We start from the raw sequence: 25,299 nt of genomic DNA on the forward strand, positions 1-25,299 counted from the left end.
ACTTTTTAAAAAAAAAGCCCACCCTACCATATGTCAGTCCCCATTATCGTCAAACGCTTGCCTTGTGCACCTACGAAACGGGCGGCGGGGCGGGGGATGGCTGCGGGGGGATTTCTCTGCACCCCCAAGCCCTGGAAAAGGCTCTGCATCACCACGGCCCAGGGACCCGCGGGCGCCTCGCAAAGAACTCGCGTCCCGAGGCCGCGGAGCTGGTTCATAAGGAGCTTTATTGCTTTCGGGAGCGCTTCCGACAAACCCATCCAAGGCAGCAAAGCCGGATTCTTTATTTACACACAGAAATCTCAGAAGATGCGGGAATATCACAATGCTTTGTAGCATTACTAGCTTTCCGTGCAGGTTTTTCCTCTATTAAATTCACTCTTTTCATTGTGTTCTTACCAGCGTGAAAATCCACCTGAGAGAAGCGGCAGCAGCATGAGCCCACCAAAGAAATGTTTGGAAAAAGCCTCCCAAAGGCATTAATTTTAATGGCTGTTGCTCAAGAGCTGAACTCTGTGGACGTCAAGGACATTTGGCACCCTGCACAATCATTATAATTATTGTAATGGGTCCACGGAGGTGGCGTTTCGGAAGCCTTTACCCCAGCCCCATTAGGGCAGGTGACATGCCCACGTGGAATCAGCAGCAGACTTTGCCTCCAGCAGCATCCAGGCCAGAAGAGATGTCGTCCTGGATCGGGGGGGTAACGGCCAGGTGGCGGGGAAAAAGGTTTTTCTGGAAAAAAAAAAAAAAAAAAACGGAAATGAAAATGAAAATAAATGACTTTCTCACCGCGATTTTCTGCAGTTCCGTTTTCCAGCCAGCTCTGCCTGCAAGGACCCAAACGCCTGACTTCATAGAACTGAGAGGCTGCTACGGGCCAAACTAGCACGGCTCCAGCTAAACAGAAGTGGGAGCATGGAAACAACTTCTGAGCAGCCGGAGAGGGAGCCGGCAGGGCAGGGGCAGGCGAGAGCAGCTCCACGCTCACGTCCTTGGCGGGACGCGGGACAGGGACCCGGAGCACTGGCGAGATGGGTCACCCTCAGCCCTGCTGCGCGTCACCTCGGCGGGCAGGTGGGGAATGGGTTTTCAGGACAGGGACGAGCGCCTTTGGGTGCTCGGGTGCCACCAACCCGGGTAGGAAGGGTCGGGATGAGGCCGGAGCATCCTTTCATGGGGCACCTCCAGATGGAGACGGAGTTTTCCCCAGGGGTGCGGGGGCGGGAAAGGACGTTTGCGAAGGTATTTAACACTTTCATGGGGAATGATTTTTCCATAAAATATTAATGACGTATATATAATCTAATTGATTCCTTAGGGCAATAACCTCTGACAAAACGGCCCTGATTAGGAGATAATTGAGTGTGTTGAATTGCGTCCTAAGAGAGCTTAATGTTGACAAGGTCCATTATCTCGTGGTAATGACCCCCTTTTGTCAGGCGCTGGGGCCATTAGGAGAGACTTTGGGGGGAATAAATCCTTCCGCTGCACTCTTTTGTCCAATTACACCCGTAGCTTTACAAATCACAGCCGGTGTTTGCATCCTCGGATGCAGGGATGCAGGAGCAACAGGCGGGGGGGGGGCAGCAGCTCCTCCACCGCAGGGATGGGATGGGATGGGATGGGATGGGATGCTGCACTCACCTCCTCAGCCAGCTGCCAGCAAATGAGGAGATCACGGGTCATTTGCGGGGAAAAAGGATCTTATTCCTTTTCCAAAACACGCTTTTCCTCGCTCCCTCTCTGCCTGGGTACGGCTGCCGTGTGTCAGAACTGTCGCGCTTGCTATCTGGTGGTTGGCTTTGGCACGCTGACTCCGAGAGGGTTCCTACATGCAAATCACACCTGTCGCTCCGTCACTCGGGAATTCTGGATTTAGAGGTTGTTTCCCGGTGCCTGGCTCAGAAGGAAGCCAGGGGGTAGAAGGGGAAGCTCCTGCGCCCGCGAGTCTCCCTGGAAGCCTCCACGTGCGGTACCTTTCCAGCTGGGGTCAAGTTTACTCGTCCTAACCCTTTGCCAGCAGCGTGACAGCCAAGTGGGAGTTCTTGTGCCAACTGAGGTTAATTTGGGATGGCGCAGTCCTTGGGAAGATGCGGGAGAGCAGGGAAAAAGGACGGGAGCCCAGGAGCTGGTCCTGGGTGCCCTGGCTGAGCGCAAGGCCCAGGAGACGGTGTTTTTCCCCAGAGACAAATGCCTTCTGCGCTCTCTCCCAGACGCGCACGTATGCGGACAGTCAAGAAAGCATTAACGTAAAACACCATTGATTTCAATTTATATTAATACGCTGTGCAGTGAACTGAGATGGCTGATTCACAATCCTCATCAGATTTCAGTGCGCTGGGTAAATCAGACCCCTTGGTTCACTGTAGTTTAATTATAAGCAAATTGTAAGTGAATTAAGATAAATCGAATTAGGACCACTCTAATACTGAATAAAAACACCCACCGCGGAGTCTGTGAAGGTTTAACTAATCCACTTCGCGAGGTAATTGGGATGCAGTGGCCTGCGCAGCCCCGTCGGGCCGATTGATGCTGGACCAGGAGCCGGCGGCTCGTGGGCGCTGCCGGGTGGGAGGACGGGCAGGAGCCCGGCATCGGCACCCCCAGGGATAAACCACCCTCGCCCCGGGGTGGCAGCCACTTGCCAGGGCAGAGGGCTGGCCGGTTTGGAGGGCAGCCGGCCACGGGGGAGCGGAGCCCGAGCACCACGATTGAGGTTGGAAGTGGGGGAGCAGAGGAACGGGAGCAGACTGAGGAGGCACAAATTGGAAGCTGGGGTGGGTCTGGCGGCGGCGGCGGCGGCTGCTGCTGCTTTTTTCCCTCCCGGGGAAGCGTCATTTGTACAAATTGCCCGTCCGTGCCGGCTTGGGAGAGACCTTACAAGGGAAACCTGGAGCCTTCCCCGCTTTTCATGTGCGCGGATGCCCCTTTTATTTCTGAGCAAGGAGTAAGTGGAGAAGAAAGCAGCCCCTGTCAGCCTCCGGGAGACAAATTGCTTCCTGCAGCCCGAGGTGGCTCAGCTCTAACAACCGCCCCTTGCCGGAGGTGAGCCGAGGTGCCCCCGCGCTCGCCAGCCTCCCCCCCCCGCAACTGCCGCCTTTTACAGTGAGCCCCAGATAAGTAACTAACCATCCTTTTCATTTTTATCTGGCCAGAATGATTTACTGGGCCGCCGTGTGAAAGTGCGCGGGACTCTGCTGCTCAGGCGGCAGAAAATACCGTGCCGCCTAAATGAAATGACCCTGCCGCCGCCCGGGGTTAAAGATAGACGCGCGGCTCTTGTTCGCCGCCGCCTCTGCATGGGACGGGCTGTTATCTCTCCCCGCGCGCCCTCCTCTCCCCACGGGGAGGTGGGCAGAAGGGGCCGCCGGAGGATTGCGAGCCATAAAGTTATTAAAACAGTAGAGGCAACAAAGCGGCGCGGGTCCCCCGCTGCTCTGACGTTTCCAAAGGGTGAAAGGTAAAGACGCGGGAGGGATCTCACGCTCTGTAAGAAAACACAGGCTGGGCCTTTTCGGTTTCTGCCTGAGCTCTGGAAGCAGCTAATTAAACGGGAGGGACAAATCCATAAAGCAAACTTCCAAGCCAGCAAATAAAAGCCCGGCCCGGTGGGGGAGCGAGGGGGCTGCGGGAAGGACACCGGCTTTTCTCCTTTGAGCCTCCTTCTTCCGGGGAAAGCGGGCAGCGGGGCTCAGCGCAACCAATTCACGGCCCCGAATAACTCACCCTCACGCAGAGCCGCGAGCCAAACCGCACGGGAAGGTGCGATTAAAGGCGCATCCCTGGACTCCCGCCTCCGATTCCCTGTTTATCCGTGGACCCCAATATGGTTTCTGCCCCGGCCCCGTGTCCTCAGGCTGGTACCCGCTGCCATCGCCCGGGGCTGTGCCTGCAGCATCCCCCCGGGGGCCGGGGCTGGACCCCGCTGCGGACGGGTTATGGATGCGGTGGGTGCGGGACACGCTGCGTTCCCGCGGGGGCTCCCACCTCCTGGCCATCTCCTCTGATTGATCGGGGGTTGGCTGCCTGTCCGCCCACGCCCTGGCGCTAATGGCCTCATTAGTTAGGGAAAAGGGCTGCTGAAGTCAATTTATAATATGTAATAGTGAAAAACAGCAAAATCGATACCTCTGCAGAGTCAGGGGCAGGCTGGGGGGAGGGCGGGGGCCCAGGGGCGAGTTCAGATAACTGATGAGCTTGGAAGCCCCGCTCCCCGCACCTGGGCTGGGGTTAACTGCGAGTCCTGAGCAGTCAGGTGTGGTGGGACAGCCTGCACTCACCGCCTCCGCCGCTCTCCCGGGGCCTCGCACCAGCACAGCATCCCCCGGCTCCTCTTCCCTCGGTGGGACCGTGTCCCCAGCCATCATCCCACCTCGGGCATCCCCCGGCTCCTCTTCCCTTGGTGGGACCGTGTCCCCAGCCATCGTCCCGCCTCGGGCATCCTCCGGCTCCTCCTCCCTCGGTGGGACCGTGTCCCCAGCCGTCATCCCACCTCGGGCATCCCCCGGCTCCTCTTCCCTTGGTGGGACCGTGTCCCCAGCCATCATCCCACCTCGGGCATCCCTCAGCTCCTCCTCCCTCGGTGGGACCGTGTCCCCAGCCGTCATCCCACCTCGGGCATCCCCCGGCTCCTCTTCCCTTGGTGGGACCGTGTCCCCAGCCGTCATCCCACCTCGGGCATCCCCCGGCTCCTCTTCCCTTGGTGGGACCGTGTCCCCAGCCATCATCCCACCTCGGGCATCCCCCGGCTCCTCTTCCCTCGGTGGGACCGTGTCCCCAGCCATCATCCCACCTCGGGCATCCCCCGGCTCCTCTTCCCTTGGTGGGACCGTGTCCCCAGCCGTCATTCCACCTCGGGCATCCCCCGGCTCCTCCTCCCTCGGTGGGACCGTGTCCCCAGCCGTCATTCCACCTCGGGCATCCCCCGGCTCCTCTTCCCTTGGTGGGACCGTGTCCCCAGCCATCGTCCCGCCTCGGGCATCCCCCGGCTCCTCTTCCCTCGGTGGGACCGTGTCCCCAGCCACTGTCCTGCCTCGGGCATCCCTGCCGGAGCCCAGGGAGCCCAAGTGGCCAGGAGGCAGCTACGGCACCAGCCGCCTCGGGTCCACCTGTGCCAGGAAGAGAAAAAACCAGATTTAAGTGGTTCACCAATCCCTCCTTTAAAGGCATCCCACAACGCCCTGAAGGGAACAAGCTTGAGAGACAGATTAGGATGAGTAACACGGCGGAAGGTATCCACGGTGGGAGCGATGGAGGGTTTCCCGTGCTGGGGAGACTGAGAATCGTGGAGGGATTTGTGCTTTTGAAGCCTTCCCGAGTTCGCACAGGGGTTAATCCGCAGCAGCCGACCGCGCCGGGCTGTGCACTGAGGGATCCCAAAGGTTCCTTCTGATCCGCCATCCAAAACCGCAGCCCCCCCCGCGACATGGGCCTCTCTCAAGCCTCCTGTCAAAGGTCTCCGTTTCGCGGTGACTCCCTTTACAGCCGATCTCTAGCGCGCACACGCCGTGGTTTCCAGGAGCGCGCGAGCCCCTGGCAGAGCGCCTCTCCTCGCCCCGGGCTGCTCCCTTCTCAGCTGGCTCCCATCGAGCTGGTTTCCCAACCCCGTCCTGTGTTGTGCCACGGACTCTCGATCCACACGTCTGCTTTCCAGCGGAGGAGCGGGAGCGTGGCCTCGGGCTCCCAGCCTCCGCGGCGGGGGGGGGGCAGCAGCCAAGGCAGCGCCCGGGCACCCTCCCCACAGCGCCGCGGCCAGCCCGTCCCGCCACCCCGTTGGTATAGGGCCCACAAAAAAGGGGAGCTGGGAAAAAACCAAACAACAGAATGTTAAATGTGTGGGGGGCTGAGCTTTCCTCATCACATTGTGGCGACAAGATGACATTTTCAGCTGCTTGTATTTTTTTTTGTCTTCTGATTGCGCTGCGAGCATCCCGCTGAGCGGAGTGATTCACCGGCTGCCGCCATCCAGCCGGGAGACCCCGCAGCCCGCCATGCCTCCGTGTCAGCCCCGGCTCGCGGCCACCGAGCCGTCCTTCCTCCCACCCGACCCACGTTTGGTACTTCTGTCCCCTGCCACGGCAAATCGGCAGTTAGGTGGCGCGCGGGGAAGGGGGCTGCCAATGCTCTGAGAGGGCGCACGAGGACCCGGAGGGATTTCAGCCGTCCCAGCGTGGACTGGAAAATGAGTTACGATCTCCCATTTCCAGCAAAGCCTCTGGGAAGGCGCTGGCTGCCCAGGCAGACAGCCCGTGGGCTCCGGGGGCCCGAGCAGGACGCCCATCAGCCCCTCGCCCCTGCCCGTTAGCCGCTTCGGCTTAACGAAGCCGTTCCCCATCACTCTGGCTCATGCCCACGCCTCGTTTCCCTCTTCCCTGTCTCTCGCCATTCTTTTTCCCCGTTATAAATTTTGCATTTCTAGCCTGCTTGTCATATTTCCTACCGGATTGGGTGTTTAATTAAAATCATAATTAAAATTGATCTCCTCATTAGCATGCACCTGCTCTGCTGCTCGCGTCCTGGCATTTAATTATACGCTGAAGATGTCAAGTCTGACAGGCGAGAACGAGACCCCGGCCAGCAACCCCTGACAGGACTTCCCGGTGGCAACATCTGGACGCCGGGAGCCCATCTGCCGCCACGGGCCCGTCACTGGGCAGGGGGATGCGGTGGCTTCTGGAGCCAGGGGCTGGTGGCCCCGGGGGGGTCAGTGGGGTCCGGACCCCCGGCAGCCTGCACAGCGAGCCTGGCTCCCGAGGAGCGAGCTCCTCACGGCGTTTGGGAAGCGCGATGGGTTGCTCTCGCTTCCATCGTGAAAACAAAGCTCCTCTCGCCTTACCTTCGCTTGGTTATTAATGGAATTATCAAAGCGGTTTCTGCTTCTTAAACTGCAACCGCTCCTGTCCCTGCGCGTTACAGGCAATAAAGCTGCCAAAAGGCATTTTGGGGGCCGCTATAAATGAGGAGTTTTATTCCCCTGCACTTTGAAAGTCTCTAACTGATGGATGTAGGTTCAGCGGGATTCATGAAACGATGAAAGCTGACATCAAACGTACCCACCAGCTTTAAGGCTCTGCGAGTGGCTCCTCGGGGACCCGGTGGGTTTTGTCCATAGCCAGGGACCTGCGTCTCTTCCCCGCTCCCGGCCTCGGAGGGATGCCTGGGCAGCGCCGACCCGTCGTCGCACGTCTCTGAAGGCTTCCCGACGGCTGAAACCTCAGCGCAGCTCCGCCGAACGATGCCAGCGAGGTTGTTATCGAAGTGGCTCCTAATGAAGAGTAAAGAGGAGAAGAGCCCTAAATCTCCCTCCTGGAACACTGCTCGTAACTGATGCTCGTCTCTCCTCCCCCGCCGGGAGCGGCTGGCGACACACGGCGAGGCGCCCGCGCCGACCGGGGGGAGGCGATGGGAAACGACACCTCGAGGGGTAGTTGCCCTTACCTTTTTATGGCTCCTTCGGGGGCTGAGGCTATCAAACGCTGGATACGGAGACCTTTCTGCGCTGAGAAGCAATGCTGAGAGCGGAGCCCAGGCGGAAGCTTTACCACGTCCGGGCTGCCCCGGAGCTGGCGCCGTTTGGGAATATCCAAACAGGGGGACACCTGGGATGCTCCATCCGCACGGCAGGAGAAGTCACCTCTGCGGGAATAAACTTCCCACGTGGCCAGAGAGCGAAAAACAAGCATTCCCAGGTGGCTTTAAGGACCCGCAGAGACCTTTAACAGTAACAACGGCTTCAATTAAAAAAAATACATTAAAACCCACCAATCCGGCCAGTAATAGCCGTTCCACTGCTCCTCAGAAAGCCAGCGAGCCCCATTAATCATAAATAAGGCAGTCGAACGTTACGCAGAAAGATACGCAAGCATTAATAGCCAGACACCGATACAGCATCCCATTGGGGAACACTATTGACGGGGCTATACGGTTACCAATCCCGCTGGGAAAAATCCTGCCGCGGGAAATGGGATAGAGGAAGGGCTGCGGCATACGTGGGACGGAGCAGGGGCCAGTCATGTGATGGTCATCGGCCAGGGATGCGGCTCCGGTATTGACTCCGTAAGACAGGGCAGGATTATTCTGCCAGATCCTGGGGTGCTTCATTTGGGCAAATTCTCTGTGATTTTAATGAGATTTCGCATGAGTAATAATGCGTCAGGCTTGAGTACGGGCCGGGGAGAAAGGAAGCGTGGGCACTGGCGGGGTGGCTGCGCCCGAGGGAGGGTGACATTGCACAGGGTGACGTTGCACCCAGAGCGCGGGGCAGCGGAAACGAGCCCGCAGCGACGCGCTGCTCTTGGAAGGGGGTGAGCCGACAGCAGGAGTGAAAAATGGAGCCTGAATAAACATTTGTCATTAGATTTCTAATTACACAATTACGTAAATGTATGATATTAGTAGTCAAGAGCCTGGAGTTTTCAGTAAAGAGTCCCTTAAGTAAATAAACGTTTTCAAGCGATTACATTATCGAGTTTGAGATATGAAAAAAAAAAAAAAAAAAAAAAGTTAAGAATTGTGCAGGATTACACCAAAAAGCGAGGCGGAAAAAAACCCAAAACAAACCAGAAAAAGCAGCCATTGGAGAAATGAGAGTCGGCAGATAGCGGGCTCTGCGGAGAGGAGGTTCATTTTTGGGTTGCTGCTGCAGGAGATGGAACACGACGGCTGCTCTGCAGCGGCCGGACTTCTCAGGCTCTCCCTAAGGGACTTTTGCCTTTGGTTTCTGGGGTTCAGCCACTTTCCGACACTTCCCCCAACCCGCTGCCACTCGGGCTGTACCGAAGTCAGGGCAGCTGCCAGGTAGCAGGAGGCCAAAGCAGCCAAGGGGCCCAAGGTGGATGCCCACGGGGATGCTCAGCATCCTCCTGTGGGCTCAGCATCCTCCCGCAGGGATGCTCGGCACCATCCCACGGCCCCGGACCGGCAGCCCCAGTGCCCCGCCTCCTGCTTCCCCGCCTCGCGCCCGCCTGCGCACGGAGCTAAATACCCATCCGGTAATTAGTCGGTTCAGATTAGCGGTATGAAAAGACAATCCTGGCTAATTATAAGAGATATCAGCTTGAAGATGCCACACAAGGATGTCAGTTGCAATGGAATTGCAGAATATAAATAAATACATATGCAATATAAATAAATATATATGTGTAGAAACAAACACAAGCCTATCAAAACAACCAAGAACAAAACCCACTCCCCGCATTACATTTCATAATTAAATATTTATCAGAGGAGAGGAAGTAAAATCCATTTACTGTTTTGGGCTAGTTACGATCTTTCTTTTAAAAATCCTTTGCAATTAGCTTCTTCCTTCCTCGGAGATGAGAATGCCGAAGCAGTCGTCAGGTCCATCTTGAACAAATTGCAGAATATTTCCCCGTCTGATTGGTATGTGCGTGCGCAAGCGTCTCAAGGAACTTTCTTTCTTTAGCTTAGATCTTCCTGCTGAGTGTCCTTAATGAGGGGTTGCTATGGGCTCTGCGAGCGGAGGAGCCGCGCGGCTCACGCTCACCGTTAACCCGGGGATCACCAGAAGTGCGGCTGCCCACGCTGCCTCCATCCTTGGGAAGGGCTGCGGGGGGAGAGCTGTGGCTAAACAAGGCAAATGCATCGGACGGGGCGAGGGCTGCCTTCACTGCTCATCCCACACCCACCACCTGGTTTCGGGAACCCTTATTCCGGACAGCGCTCCGCTAACATCCGCGCCGTTCCCCATCACTTGGGACCCCAAGCGCTGGCGGGAGGAGGCGGGAGCGTGGGTCGGAGCCGGTCAGACAGACGCACAGAGATGAGAGCGTGGATCAGACAGACGCGCAGAGAGGTTCCTGCCCGCCGTCGACCGCAGCGACGCTCCCTGACCATCGCGCCACGGGAGATGGCAGGATCTGCCGCCGGCGTGGCGTTAAACGAGAGCCCGGCTGATGGGGACACGAGCTCCCCCGGCACCGGGAGCTGGCCCAGAGCCTGGGCCCGGGGGTGCGAGAGCTCGGGGAGAGCCCCCGCCTCCCTCTCCCTTCCCTAAAATCCAGGCCGCGAAATGAAATCTCGCATTTGAGATAATTGCATTAAGGTAATTGCCACTACAGCGTTATTTTCCGTGCCTAGGAGAGGATGAGAGGAAGGCAGAGCGTATTGTGTCTGCGCTAGCAGATTAATAATTACAGCCCTTTGGAACAGCGCGAGTTTGTATAGATTCGCAGCTGCCGCGTCGTTACCGGCCCAACTCAAAGATACCCTATAGGAGCAATATTCCGCGTGCTGCACAGTTTGTTTCTTCTGCTGCTCCGTCGTGGGTTTTTCTACGCTTTCATCAGCTTCACAGCTTGTTAGAAATAGAGAACATTTACTACCTGAAGGATCCGAGAGCTGGAACCGCGCGGAACGGCAAAGCGCCGTCGGGGATTACCTGGCTGATACCTTTGGAAGGAAATATCGCTCGGTCGCAGGAAGGCTCCGCGCTTCTGGACGGCAGCCCCGTCCCCGGGGGGCTCCCTGGCTGCAAGCGGGAGGTGGCCGAGCCCCAAAGCCCCCCCCGCGGTGGATGGGAAGGTCCGCGGAGATCGTCCTCTCCTGCCGAGACACCGCCGCCTCCGTTTGCTGCCAAATCACCTCGGAGAGGGAGCGGGAGGCTCCCAGAGCCTATGGAAAAAGCTGAATAATTTAGGGAAGCGGGATGAGATCACCAGCGCGGGTTAGCTCCCCATCGCAAAAGAAGATAACATAGAAACTCTAATGATCCCGTAGCACGAGGGACCGGCACTTCTGTATCCCGGCTAGCAGCGCATCCCCGCCACAGCCACGAACAGCGTGGCGTGAACTCACGGCAAAGCGGGAAGGGGACATGGACCGCGCACGGAAGAAACCGCTCTCTTTAGCTCCGCCGCCTGATTAGAGCGAACCGAAAAATAGAAAGCGTAAATTGTGAACGGAAAATTAGATTGATAAATTGATTTCAATTTTCACAATCTGGGATGTAACATGGCAAAGAGTTCATTTGAAAGAGAAAAGCTCTGTCTTCCCTAATGGTGTCTGTTTCATATATTGACTAATGTCTATATAAAGCATACCAAGTAATTTAGGACACAGTAAAACAATATTATATTTCTTCTGCAAAGCACCTTAAGGGATTTAACACAGAATTTTAGCGTGAAGCAAGTACCGGTTATTCACTGGCGATGTCGTCAGCACAGCAGACCATGGCGAGGATGCAGGTTATTTTGGGAGGGCAGCAGGTACGAGAAGGGATCTGCACATCCATCCATCCATCCGTCCGTCCGTCCGTCCGTCCGTCCATCGCCACTCTTCCCATAGGGGAAGACCAGGGGGGTGGGGGAAGCCCAGTTCCAGCATCTCCCGGGCATCTGATCCCAGAGGCGCGAGGGCAGGCCGTGCAGGACAGTGAGCGGGATGATGCCGAATGCTGGCAAAGCTGAGGAAGGGCACAGGAGCCTCCCGAGGGGGCGGTCGGGGGGTCCCGAGCTGGCCCCGCTGCCCCGCACCACCTCCGGCAGCTCGCCCGCGCCGCTCGGCCATCCTCGCGGCGGGCCTTGGGATCAAGCGCTAAGCTCGGTAAGTCCTTGTCAGAGCCCCGGTGCGCCTGTACAGCCTCACGGCTTGACCTCTGCGCATCGGAAATTATATTCCAATCTCTCTACAAGACCCAGCGGAGTAGCAGGACTGAACACCTACAACCGCTCCGCCGGGGAAGGCGGATGACAGCTACATCTGTAATACCCGGCCGAGGAGTGGAGACCGCTTTCTCTCTTTTCTTCTTTTTCGCATAGGCAATGACGGCGCTGAGCGTTACTTGGACGGGCCTCTGCAGCTGCGGCTGTCCTGCAGCGCGCTCCAGCCAAATTACATTTCAGAAATGACATTTCTACTCGCAGCGGCGCAGCCTGGCTCCCCTCTGAACGCTAAGGAAAGGGATGTAACGGCTTGAGCGTTTGTTCTCCCGAACAAGGAGCATTTGTTCTCCCAAAGACGTAACCCACTCGCCCCACGAAGGGCCGGCTAGCCCTGCCACGCCGCTTCCTAGCCCAGCTGGCCAAGGCACCTCGCCTGCAGCTGGAGGGCTGGGTCGGGAGTCACCCCTTACAGAGTAGCGGCCAGTCTGGCCCTTTAATCCAGTAATTCCTGTTTAGACTTCTCCGTCTTGTTACCCGTCCATCGAGGCTAATTACACCGAGCTCGTTACCTTAGCATCCGATGCCCTCTCACCCTTTTCCTACCGCCACCGGGGCGCTTACAAGCTTTGTCCCGGCGCGGCACGCCGCAGGGGCACCTTGCTTGCCACAGGAGAGGGGCACGCCACGCAGCAGACCGCCTCTGGGCAGGGGGTGTCCTCGCCCAGCTCTTGTTTAAGCAAAATAAAGTAACGGCCGGGGCGACGATGTGTTGTCAAAGGCAGTTTTACAAATTATCCCCCTCAGAGGAGCTGTGCAGCGCCCAGGCACGTGCAGTGAGGTCGTTGCCGTGCTCGCCATTAAATTACCTTTCCCTGCTGCCATACTAATTGCTAACCCTTGGCAGAAAAAGTGCTGTCGCTTTTCCCTTGCTGTCAAAACAAAAACTCTAAACAAATCCTAAACCCCATCCTGTGTTTCCAGCAGTGTTTTATCTTCCTGCTGCCGTTCCCTCGAGATTTATGCCTCCCGGCCGGGAGGAGCCCGCCATGTCCATCCCTACCTGCTCCTCGTCTATTTAAGTGGCAAGGGCTTGTCAATGCGCGGAAGTTCCATCGATTTACTGTCAGACGTGGGATCACGCTGCTGCAGTCGAAGCACCGGCCGTGCTCCCGTTGCGGAGAAGGAGCGGCTCCCCTCGGATCGGCAGAGGCTGCTCCAGGACCGGAGCATCCAAGGGAGAGGAGAGGCAGGGAGAAGGACCGGGGCTGAAAAGGTCTTTGAGGGCATCTTCGGCTAAATCGCAGCGGCCTCCGCTCCGCTGGCCCTGGGCGAGGACCGGGGGCTTCTCCTGGCCGCAGCAGCAGGTACTACAGGGGACCGCGGGTCTGAGACACCTGGGAGCAGAGGGACTCGGGGATAAGTACGTGTGTGTTTGTTTTTACAGCTCATTGCAATCTTCAGGTGCGCTGGCACGGTTTAAAAAAAAAAAAACAAAAAAAAAAAGGAGCAGCATGTAAATTGCTGGCTGTATTGCAGCATAATGAAGTATTATGTTTCCCTCGTTGCCGCATTTCATTGTACAGAATCGGGAGAGGGAATCGGCCTGAAACAAGCTCCCGCTTTACTCCTCGCGCTGTGGAAATGAGGACAGAATCGCAAACCTCCTTTTCTCTCCAGGCTGGGGAAAGGGGCGGCTGGGTCCGGGGGGCTCAGAGGGTCCGAGAGCCCCCGTGTCGGGAGGGAGGGAGGGAGGGAGGTCCCTGCAGGACGTTCTGGAGACGGAGCACGTGGACCAGCAGCGCCGAGGCTCCACGGCCGCGTCTCTTCTCCGTCAGACGGCCCGCACTCCGAGCAGGGAAGGGGTTAGGGAGCTTGAAAACTAATTCCAGTTAACGGATGATTGATGCTGTCGTTCTTCAGGGTGTATTTTAAGCGGGAAGGTTTATCGTGGTTCCGAAAAGCCAGAAGATGTGACGGAAGAGCTTCTGCCGGCTGGAGAAGGAAGCATGGAAACCCTGATGTCTTCATGCAGGGTGGATCTGATATTCCCGTGCCCTGGACTATCCCCTGCAGCCTCTCCTCGGCGGGGTGCCTGGTGCCTCCCGGGACAAGCGTCCCCGCGCTCCTTCATGGACTTCGGGCCCTTCCCTTCTCCCACGTCCTCTTCACACGAGGGGTGCGTGGGACCCCAGGTGCCGCTCCCGACCCTTCCCAGAGCCTGAAGCGGTGGGAGAAAAGCACCCCGAGCTCCTCCAATGAGGAATTTCAGCAGCCGCTTGATCCTCTTCCTGCTGAGTTTACTGGGAAAACTCCTCTCCAGTTCAGCAGGAGATAGATAAAATGTGTTATTGTTACCATTACATGCAAACACCGGCCAATTTGGTAAAATTCATCTGCGCTGAGTCCCTTCCCTGCGTAGGGAATGAATCAGGTTAGCAGCTACAGCCCTGGGCTTCCAGCAATCCCCACTTCGATAATATAAACAGAAAATTGGAAAGGAAATGTCATCTCAGTGAGTTCACTCCTGAATCACATGTTTGATGAAATACTCTTTATAAACCCTTAAACTGCCTGAAGCCATTCGCCTGAAAAAATGTAACATTCCTCCTAGGAAAAAAACAATTAGCAATACAATTAGCTTTCGAAGCGGCAGCGATAAATAATTGAATTCTTGCTTTCGTGGGGAGGGCCGGCGGTGAGAGTTCTCGGTTCCTGCTCTTGGCAGCAGAGGAAACAGCCCACGAAACCGGTCATTTGCGGGGAATTTTGATCCATCGGTTGGGAGCAGGGAGAACAAGAGAAGCAGGAAAGACGGGATTAGCTGTCAAACCTCCATCTGCGGCCGCAGCCCGCGTGGGCTGTCGCGCGGAGGACGGATCCGCGCCTGCTTCCGCAGGGAAAGAGCCGTGTACCGCCAGGCACGCACACCCCCGCCGGCTCCCCGCCGCCAGCGGCTGCGCGCATCTGGACGGGGACCCCACAGCTGGCTCCCCACAGCTGCAGCCCGAGCCCAGGCGTTGTCCCGAATCTGGGCTCTTTTACCCCGGAGCGCAAGGAGCCGGCGCGCCCACGGAGGCGAGATATTGATGTCGTTTCTGCGCAGAGGTGGGCGCCAGGTGGCTCATCCCCGGAGCCCAGCTCAGGCTGGCACACGGGGAAGCGTTTATACATTCGCGAGCAACAGTTGAGCAACAGTTCTGAGTATTTTCCAGCCACGCTCAGCCCCCCCCGTTGCATGGGTCCTCACCGTGCCTCGTCTCCGCCTGGAGTCCCGCCACCCTCCCTTTTCACTCCGCGCTCTCCGTGAGGAGGGGGGTTTGGTAGCAGGGGGCTTTCCCTACCAGAGGCTGGGGTTTTACCAGGTTAATTGGGGTAGGTCGCTTGGCTGCTTCTTCGGCCTCATCAGCAGCTCTGCTCCCCTTGAGCTTATCCGAGTATTCCCTTATTTTGGCTACTTTACTGTATCCTCCTGTTCTTTCTGCGGGGCCACACCTGGCTGGCTATTCGCAGTGGTTAAGCGCAGCCTTCGCTGCTCCTATTGCTCCAACACAAGCGGGAGCCTGGCAGTTCCGCGCAGCCTCCGCCTTATCCCCGGGGCTCCCAGCGCCAAGGGCAGGAGCCTGCCCAGCTTCTGCCCAGCAGCCGGGAGGGAGCCGCGATGCCACGGACGTGCTCCGAGTTCCCTTTTTCCCAACGGATGAGACAGAAAGAGCCCAGGAGGAGGCTCAGGGCTTCGGCACAGTGACGGGCCCGGGCGTGTGCTTAATCGCAGCATCTCGGCGTCTTTCCGAGCGCGAGGACGCGCTCGCGGCGCCGCAGGAGAGCTGTCACAACCTGCGCTGGCTGGGGATTACCGCAGGGGAGGGGAGGTGCCGATTTGTCTCTGCCACTGAGAAAAGAGCCAGGACCCGCAGCGCAATTTTAAGGTATGAATTTCCGATCGATAACCTGTTCTCATCGATCCCCCTGCTCGCTGTAACGAACCGATGAAGGGAGAGACGGCGGCGAAACCGGGTGCGAAGTGTCCCGCTGCTCTTGGTGGGGCAGAAGGGCGGCTGCGGCTCCCTCAGGCACATCAGGCTCGTCGCACGGGGCACGTCTCACCCGGGGCTGCTGGACCACGCTCGGGAGGTGGCCTCCGGCTTGGGGTCCCTCCCCGAGCACCAGCGGGATTCCTGCACCTCCCTCCCACCGAGCACGCGTTTCTCCTCGGCAAAAAATCCCTGCCCCGCGGCCAGGCAGAAGCCGGCCCTTTCAGAGCGCACAAAGACATGCAAAGCGATGGGGGAAAAAAGCCAACGTTTTCAACACGTATTAAGACGTAGCTTTTGCACGGGCAGCTTGGGACCTCCTCCTTGTGTTTGAGCGAGTTCGCTTGTATCTGCTCCCTCGTCCATCTTCGTATTCGTTTGCTCTTCCTTAACTTCCATCCTTCCCTACCCTTTCCAAAACTGGAGAGTGAAAAACACATTTTTTGCCCCCTTAACTACTTTCATCTGAAATTGGAGCTCGCGTTGGCTGACCCTGCTGTGGCTGAACCTCAGCATTTTCTGTATCGAATCCTTCCTGTAAAATTTATTAGATGGTGCAGCATTACCCTCATAAAAATGCAATAAACGGCCCTGTTTGCATTATACGCCATAATGACTCTAACCTAGTGGCATTCTTAGAAAGCCTTCTTTAGAAACAAAGGGGGAGAGAAAAAAATCTAACAGAAATCTTTTGGATAATTAGATTGCCGGAGTGCAGGAACCTTTAAAATCATTTTAAATCAAAGGAAACCCAGGCTTTAAATCTGAGCTGAACAGCATTGGGTACGGTTGCCAAACTCGCAGTCTTGCACCGTCTCCTTTGCACCCTGGGTACATTAGCGGCTGTCAGAGGGTGATTTTCCTGCACTTCCCCACTTATTCCGGAAAGCCGGCAGGCTCCCGGGAAGCTCTCCTTTCCTGACGCCATCTCCACGCACCCTGCGGTGGGGCGGGGGCTGCATCTTGCACGGTGCGGGTGCGACGGGGGGGATGCTCTGCGAGGGGTGGGACGCGGCGCGCCAACAGCTTTGGTAGGAGCGGAATAATTTACACCTGCAAAAAAATCACCATTTTCATGGCATTTCAGAGATTTCACGCGCGGGGCATTAGGCCAGACACGTGGGTAGGCGTTTTTGCCTGCGGGGCCGGGCCAGGGGTGGTATATACGAGGCGACAGGCATGTTTGAGGTGATGTGTGCGCAGTTATTAAATAGTTGCTGGATTTATTTGCCTCGTTTCTCTTTGCCAAGCTGGAGTTTGCCCGGCGCTTTCTGAAATTTAGCTACAAGAAAAGACAGTATATTTCCTCGTGCCTGCATTACGTATGCTATAAAATTTTTGTCACGCTGATTTAAAAAGAGATGCTGCGCTACTTACAAAATATTTAGCCCTGTATGAAAGGAGTCAAATTTTACTGCATTTGAAATCAATGGCGTGCCGCAATATATCCTGCGGGCCGCGGACTGACTTCCAATCACTCGTCTGTTCGTAACTAAGAGCCGCACCGATGCGCGTAAACCAGGCCGGGGATGAACGGCCGCTCTGCCCCGGCCCCAGCCCCGTGGGAGGGGGGACAGCCCCGGGGACCCCTCCGGCCCCACAGCGGCTCGGGAGCAGGCGGGATGCTGCACCCGCGCCGCTCGCCCGGCAGCCCCAGCTGGCTCCGCCAAGGTGTCATGGGTTGAGAAAACCCGTAACAATTTATTGTCGCTTAATTATTCTATCGCGCCACGACCCCTCCCCGCCCGGAAAGGGGAGTTGGAGAAAGCAAGGAAACACAAGGGTTGAAGTATAAATAGATTTAATAGGATAAGACTAAATAATTAACAGTAATACTAAAGAACCAGTATTAATCCCGATGCTAATATAAGATACACAGGAATTATACCCAGCCCGTTCCCCAGCAGGAGCCGTGCGCTCCCCGCAGGGACGGCCAACGCGGGACCCTGCGAGCGCTGCGGCGGCCGGAGGGAGGGAAGGGCTCAGCGCTGCGGCACCGGGGCGAGAGAGAAACTACGCAGCAAACTCTCTAATTTATATAGAATGCGACGTTCATGGTATGAAATAACCCTGTTGGCCAGCCTGGGTCAAATGCCCAGGCCTCGCTCCTCCTCGTCCCTGCACCTGGCAAGGCTTGGAAACACTGAGACCTTGAATCCCACAGAGCCTAGCTGGCTATAAAGTAAATATTTTCACAAATTCAGACACTAGAGTCTTCCAAAAGTGGAGTTTTCCCCAGCATTAGAAGAGAAATTAGTCCTGTATTGCTCGACCCAGGACACAAGGGCAGGGAAGCCGGGGCAGCCGGAGCATCCCCCGGCTGCCCTCAGGGACGTGCTCCCGGCAGCGGGCTCTGAACCGCAGAGGGAGAACCAGCCTTTAGTCCACCCCTCGGGTCTTTCTGGCAGCCTCGGCACAGATTCTGGCCCGTTCTTTGATATCCTTAGTTCCATCCTCCCCCCTGACCCTGTGGGCCGGGATGCCGGAGAGCCAGAGCTGGGGCGTGCGGTGGCCAGAGGTGGCCAGGGGGTGGCCGGAGGTGGCCAGGAGAGCGGAGCTGCGTGGCACAGCAGCGGAGCAGGTGATCCGACCCAGAGATGCTGCCAGCAGATCTCAGGGAAACGCTAAATGGCTTTTTATTCCCTGGGCACAAGAAGCGGGAAAGGGAAAGCCCTCCTCGATCCCAGGGGAATTAATTACTCGCACGGTGAGCAGGATAACCTTTCTAAAACTGCTGAGCTTAAGCACCAATTCCTCCCGCTCCGGTCCGTGGTTCAGCTGGGAACCCGCCCGTCAGCCCGTCTCCCACCCGTGGCCACGGGGGCTGGCGTGGGGACCACCCCCCCGCCCCCCGCCACGGTCCCCGGGGATTTCCCGCTGGCTGCGCGGTGACAGCCCGGGCACCGCCGTAATGCCTGGGAGCACGTCGTGTGCTCGCAACAAAGGGCTTTCGGCTTTGCTGAACGCTTTGCCGCTGCTCTGCTCTTTACCTGACCTGGCAGCCATTTATTGCTCTTTCAACTGCTGGCTTCTAAACGTTATGGCTTAATTATATTTTAAGAAAGCGGCACTCCAGAAATACGGAGCTTGCTGCTTCACTCAGGATGTGCATTTACTTGGCCCTCGTTTCTGTACCGGCTGAAGCAATTTTATCTCTACTCGACTTACGGAGTTAAGTTACAAAGCGGAGACATAAAGCCAGAGTGGAGGAGGAGCAGAGCACGGCCGGGATAAGGGCGAGGAGAAGGACTTGGCACCGGAGGCTGCCCCCGACCTGCTGCTCCTCCCCGGCCAGGCTGGGGGGGCCACACCTGCACCGAGCTTCTCCCCGGTCTCAGCCCCCTTACCGCACGTGCCCCAGCGGAGGGGAGCGGAGCGGAGAGGTGACGAAGGGGACAACGGTTTTGTTCAGTCCCTGCGTGTTCCCTTCAGTATGGCCGTAGCCCTGGATAAAGCCAGGCCCCGCAAGCCAAGGACCGCCTGAGAACGGCCAACCCCGAGTATAGCGCAGGAACCGTCTTTCTCCCCACGTGCCCCGGGGCAAGGCTCCCGTCCTGCAGTTTCCCTGGCTGGTATGCGGAAACGAAAACAAAGAGAGCACGAAAACAACAGCTCGCTGCTCTGCAAGGCCAGAAATCGAAAACTCCTGACACGCAACAGAAGTGAAAATGTTAATGGCAAACCCCCAAAGCAAATGTATTCCATATGCAAAGGATCGCCATAGGCTGACAAACACAAATGTTGCCTTAGCTACAGCGGGAGGAGAGGCAGAACGGCTGCGGCAGAGAGGAAAGCAGACGCGCGCCCCACCGAGCGCGGTGTGGCTGCCTGGCACCCATGGCTCCCCTGCTCTCCCCGGCCAGGAGCCGCACGCGCCCACCCCGGGCACCGGCACCGTTCCCAATCCCGACCCGCAGACCTCCACCTTTGGGAAGAAGCTGGCGCGAGGGGAGCGACCCCGGAGCCCTCAGCCACCTCCAGCACCGGGGGAAGGAGCGTTTCCCCCCCGCCATCAGCGCTTTCCAGCACAGGAGGGGGAAAAACCAGCCAAGAGCAATATCCATTAGCGCGGGGCGTTCGCCGCTGCCGTGAATTACCGCCTCGTTCGGAGGAGGCGCGCCATAAATTTCTCCCGTAAAAGTTCTCGAGTCGGAATAAGAGGTGGAGGCTAACGGCTTAAAAATAATACACGGAAATAGAGCGAGAATGCAGAATGGCCTGTCGGCAAGCCCAAGGGAAATTAGCCTAATGCTCGGTGCTGGAGAACAAGGGGATTGCTCTTCCCCCGGCCCCGGCTGCCGCCGCGGGAGACTTCATAGCACTTTGTCTTTTATGGCTGCAGCCCTTTACAGCTCTGGGGTTTTGATAGCGGCAGCAGTTCCTCCTCGTACGCGTCTTTGGTGTCATAGACAAGAAGATGTGGTGCTTACGGTGCTAACCTGGGACCTGAGAGACCTGGACGCCGTTCAAACCTCCGCTCCCGGCCAGCTTGGCTATCGGACCGCGGCCATATCCTCTGGCCGAGCCCCAGCTCCCTGAGGCCAACCTCGCTCGCAGCCACCTAACGCGACCTCTGGTCTCAACCCCCCGGCCTGCGACGCAGGGGATGCTTTCGAAACTCCTGAAGGTCTTTCTTTTTTCCCCATTTTTCCCCAGACTTGCCGCACGCCTGCAAAAACGGGCAATTTTCACACTTCTTGGGTTTCACCGCAAGCATCCCTTCTAGCTCCATCTGTGAGCCTTAATTAGTGAATTTACTGACAGAAACTTTATTAACGCAGCATTTAGCTCTGCGGGCAGCGTCTTGCGCCCTTCAGAGCATCCTGTTCAGCAAAACACCGGCGCCGGGGGCAGCCGAGCCCCTGCGAAGGCGGCGGTGGTGGTGCCCGCCACAGCGGGCCGGGGGCATTTGCCTGCCCGTGTTTTGCCCGCTGGCGGCCCAGGAGCACCCACCCCCACCCTGTTTTGGGCACAGGGTGGTGGCAGAGGGTCAGGCGAGGACAGCGGGGACCCGGGATGGGGACCGCGTCCTGCCGGGGGCGAGCCAGGAGGAGCAGATGGCCGCTCCTGCTCTGCATCCTCTCCATCCAGCCCTCTCCAGCCCCATCCAAACCGTGCTGCTGCGGCGAGCGGAGAAAAGGGCCGAGGGCCAAGGTCACCCCCCGAAAACCAGCTCCGTGACACCCGCACCCGCGCCCATGTGCCAGCCGAAATCAGAGAGCAGCTCCCGCAGGACAAGCCCCCGAAATGACGCTCACAGGAGCCATAAACGAGCGTTCCCACCGGATCTTCCTTTTTCTTGCAATTTTTTTCTCCTCCTAGTTTTTTGGTTGGGGTTTTTATTTTGTTTTTTTTTGTTTTGTTTTTTTAAATTAACCAGAAATAAAAGTTAAATGTGAAGTCGAAACAATAAGACATGGAAATAGCAGAAATAACTTAATTAAGTTTTTAAAGATTTCCATGCTTGAATAAATTAGCCTTCCTGCAAATGTCACAACAGTCAGAAAAAATGTGTAATCAATGGAGCACAATGTTACTCCGCTCTTTATTTAAATGAAAGCCCCGGTGGTGTGTTTCTCCCACCGCTTCCCCCAGCCTCCCTCTCTTCCTCCGCCTCCCTCCCCTCACGCCCAGCTGCGCCGGGGGAAAAGCTCCACAAAGGCCAAGAGCTGCTTTTCTCTGTGGGGACAACAAGCTGGGGAGGTTTCCTTCGCTCTCCCCCCCAAAGCCAGCGCGGGGAGCAGCACCGCGGGGAAACCACCACCAGCCCCCGCCGTGAGCCGGGACGCAGCGGGAGGGAGGGGACGCTCCGGAATTTTTGTCAATTGGGCAAAAAAAAGGCAGAGTCGGCCCCTGCCCATCCTCCTGCCCGCAGAGGATGCTGCTCCCGAGGATGGGAATACCCTGGGGACAGTTTGGGGGAGAGCAACCGTTAGCAGCAGAGGGTTTAAAACACCGATACATGAGAAAAGTGGAGGAAACTTCGGCTTGCTTGTTCTAGAGGAGAAAGATGGGGGCAGATGTGCAAACAGTCTTCAAAAATTTAAAGGAAAGCTCTGAAAGGGAAGGGAATAAACAGGTTTTCATGTCCGCTATGAGGATGACAAGATAAACACAAACTGCAGCGAGGAGCGTTCGTGTTCGACATCAGAAAGGCGCTGGCAACGCCGCGGCCAGGCTTTGGGGAGAGCGAGCGGCCGGCGAACGCTGCTGATGGACGGGGCAGAGCGGGGACGGAGACCCACAGGCTGGATGAGCGGCCGCCGGGAGCAGCTTCCGCGGGACCACGGGCGACCCCGCGGGAGGATTCCCCAACCCCAGCTTTTGCCATGGGGGGCTGAGGAAGGGCGAGCTGTCGAGCCGCTCTGCGCCCCGCCGGGAGCCGAACCCCGGGCTGGGAGCTGCAGCGTGGCACACGCTTTCTCATAAAGCGAATCAGGCACGTAAGGGATTGGAAATTCTTCTCAGACCATTTTGATTGTCCTCGAGGAACTGGTGGCCCGATGCGGGAATCCCGGGAGGACAAAAGCGGCTGGCAGATTAAAGTAAAGAGAAAGGATTTCTTTTCCTTGAATCAGCAGCCAATTAAATCTTCAGCACAGTAAAAGCGAAGGGCAAACTGGTGGGCTAATGGCCGACCCCATCAGCGGCGGTACCGCGCTGGGCTCCGAGGGGGGACGCCGGAGACGCCCCCGCAGCTGAGGAGCTGCAGACAGGCCCCGCGAAGCCGGGGATCGGGGCCGCAAGTCCGGCAGAGAGAGCGCGCGCCGGGTTATTGATGCACATCCCTTCGGACGTGAAGCCTCCTTCAACCGGAGCCTGAACTTACCGTCGTCGTGTCCGTATCCCGGACAGAATTCTTTAAAAAGGTCGCGCTGGTGCGCTGTGCCAAGGGCTCGCGCTTGCTCTTGCGTTGCGGCTCGTGAGCCTGGTAAAGCTGGGGAAAATCTGCTGGGGGAACGGCTGGAAAAAGAGCAAGTTCGGTCCCAAGACGCCTCAGTGTCCACCTAATTTTGACCAGCCACAGCCAAGGAGTGAGGACGGACCGCTTGGCTGTTCCTCGCAGCCCAGAGACTCCGTCGGGGTACGAAGGAGCAGCTCCGGTTAATGCAGCGCGCGGTAGGCAAGGCAGAAAGTCCTGCGGGCTAAAGAGGTTTTAATTTATGGCTCTTGATTCTTTGCTGAGCTTAAAGCTTTGCAATGACAGAACATTTCTTTCCGACGCTGCCCTTCGCCCCCTTCAAGGCTACTGAAATACGTATGATAGAGAGAGCGCAGACAGATCTCCCGAGTCCTCGGTGATTGTTTACCAGAAAGACAAAAGCCTGGAAAGTTATGTGCGTTAATTGAAGATAAATCTTCCCTCCCCTTGCAAAATTTGGGACGATTGTTACTAATGACCTCTTTGGATCTGTGCCCAGGATGCGGAGATATCATCTCCCCGTCCCAGTAATGAGGCTGCAACTGATCCTGAACAAACGGCAAAGTTATTTAATAATTATTTCGGAAGGTCTGCTCATGACCTTTCAGCTTGTCAGGATAAGTAGTGCCAATTTATCACCAGCGCCATGTGAAGGGGCTTGATTGTTCGAGACGTTTTTCCCGGCAGGAACTTGTTTTCCCCCCCTGTTTTCCAAGCCTTCCAAGGGACGCACCCCCAGTGAATCCAAGCCTGGCTACTGCCCGGCTGCATGCGGATTTTCACCGGGGGACGGAGCATCCCAGGAGGGGCAGCAAGTGCAAATCGCCACCGGAGACGGCGCAGGCGGGAGAGAGGTGGGATTATTCCCGCTGAGCTGCTGGGGCTGGCGGTACCTGTGCCCGGAGAGCCTCTTTGGTTCCCCGCAGAGCCCAAAGTGCGGATTTTTATCATGACGAAGAGCGGGCACAACACCCCCAGAAGCCGACAGGGGGCTCGGGCTCCCGAGCGTCGCCTCTCCGGGTGGGAGCAGGGGTCCCTGCAGCCCGGCATCCCCGTGCCCGGGAACCGGTCCCCGCCGGGGGATGCCGGGACGCAGCCGGGGGTCGGATGGGGAGCGGGAGATGCCCAGTCCATGTACCCCAGGACCTGGCGCCGAGCCTCCGGCTTCTCCCCTCGGGGAAAGCCGCCCAAAGCCTCTTACAAAACGGCCTTTAAGCGCCCCTCGGCTGTCCTGTTTGTATAACCGTTCGCGGGCAGCCTTGCCTTTCATTTCCTTAATCTTAAATTGCATCAAAAAGGCAGAGATTAGAGGTAAAACCTCAATAAAAGACGGAACAAAAGCCTCTGCCCACATTGGATTCTCATACCCAGCTTTGCCGTGGTTTTTTTCTCCTCTTGTCTGACAGCCTGAGTAGCTGAACCTTAAAAAACTGAAAAAAACCCCTAAGATTAAAACACTATTTAGAAAAGGCCGTGCCAGTTTGAAATCACCTGTGGTTCATACATTAAACATCAAATGTACATTAACTCTGAATTATGGTCATGAAAAGCAAATCCTTTAATACCATTCTCTGTGTTCCACGGGCTGGAGCTTAGCATTAATCGTCCTGTTTTTTCACAGCCCAGTCAACGGAGTTCCATTTTCCTGCCCGGTATTATTCCTCCGCCTTCGGAGGCGTTCAAACATTCCCGCCCTGGGAAGGAAGAGGCGCGCAGGGAAGCAGAAAGCACCAACAGAGGCCTTGGCCGGGCGCCTCTCGGCCGCCGGCGGCTCTGCCGAGCGTCTCCCAACGCGGCAGCGGCTGTGGGCACTTCGCTGGCCGGGGGAGCGCATTCCCGAAGGCCGAGGAGATGGCGCGCCTCGTCCCGCGAGCGAGAGGAAGGGTGCCAGGAGGAGAGGGGACACCGGAGAAGTCCCGTCCCCACCACGCGCAAGGCCCTGGGAAGGATGCGGGAGCATCGGTCCCCAGGGGATCGCAGAAGCGACGGATGCTCCTCACCCACCCCGAGGAAGAGCAGAGGGAGGGAACGTGTCCGATTGGAGCGGGTGAGGGATGGGCAGCAATTATTTTTGACAGCCTATCAGCTTTATATTACGTTTGGAACGTATCTCCTCAGCAAAGAATGGCGTTTACGCTTAACAGCTTGAGAGAACTGCCTGATAGGCAACGCAGCAATAAATAATAAATCCCCCAACCGCACTTGGCTCCTAAAATAACACAACAATTAAAGAGGAGAGGAGCAGCGGTGACGATGGACAGAAATAAATCAAGGCGTCGATAGGGGTTACTCAGCCAGACGTCCTCTGGGCTGACAGGCCTTTCCGGACAGAGAATGGTGTCTTAAACCGGTGCCCGGAAAGGAGCGCGAGAAACCCCCCTGCGCCGCGCCGGCGGAACCGGCGTCTCAGGACAGCACGGAGTCTGTATTTCAGACCGTTATCAGAAGTTGTCAGAACTTGTCCTGCTTTTCTCTTCTTATTATTAATGTGTAAATAAAGCGCCCCAGGAGCATTACCGGCACACGGAGTCTAATCCTCGGGAGATTAATTTAGGAGTGCAGAAGAGGGTGAACCGAACCGGCGGCTTCTGCAGATCCCTGCGGGTCCCAGTGTGCGGGGGGTGGGCAGGGCTGCGGGCGCCGAGGGGATGGGGACATGCCCGGGCGCTGGCACCGTCCTCGCTGTCACCCGCCTTCCCCGAGGGTCCCCAAACCCTTGGCA

General features: G+C 57.2%; 1 protein-coding gene across 1 annotated transcript in view; it reads right to left on the reverse strand.

Annotated features, from left to right (window-relative positions):
- Positions 1-300: 300 nt before the first annotated feature.
- LOC134525029 (uncharacterized) overlaps positions 301-25,299 on the reverse strand; it is a 61,210-nt gene continuing 36,211 nt past the window's right edge. Inside the window, exons 3-5 of the mRNA XM_063355460.1 lie at positions 7,441-7,715; positions 7,060-7,267; positions 301-735 (exon numbers count right to left, since the gene is read on the reverse strand). Of these exons, the coding sequence (XP_063211530.1) occupies positions 640-735; positions 7,060-7,267; positions 7,441-7,685 (549 nt within the window). The 5' untranslated portion in view covers positions 7,686-7,715 and the 3' untranslated portion in view covers positions 301-639. The remainder of the gene's footprint in view (positions 736-7,059; positions 7,268-7,440; positions 7,716-25,299) is intronic.

Source organism: Chroicocephalus ridibundus, chromosome 18, assembly GCF_963924245.1.
Source record: "Chroicocephalus ridibundus chromosome 18, bChrRid1.1, whole genome shotgun sequence".
Taxonomy (NCBI): domain Eukaryota; kingdom Metazoa; phylum Chordata; class Aves; order Charadriiformes; family Laridae; genus Chroicocephalus; species Chroicocephalus ridibundus.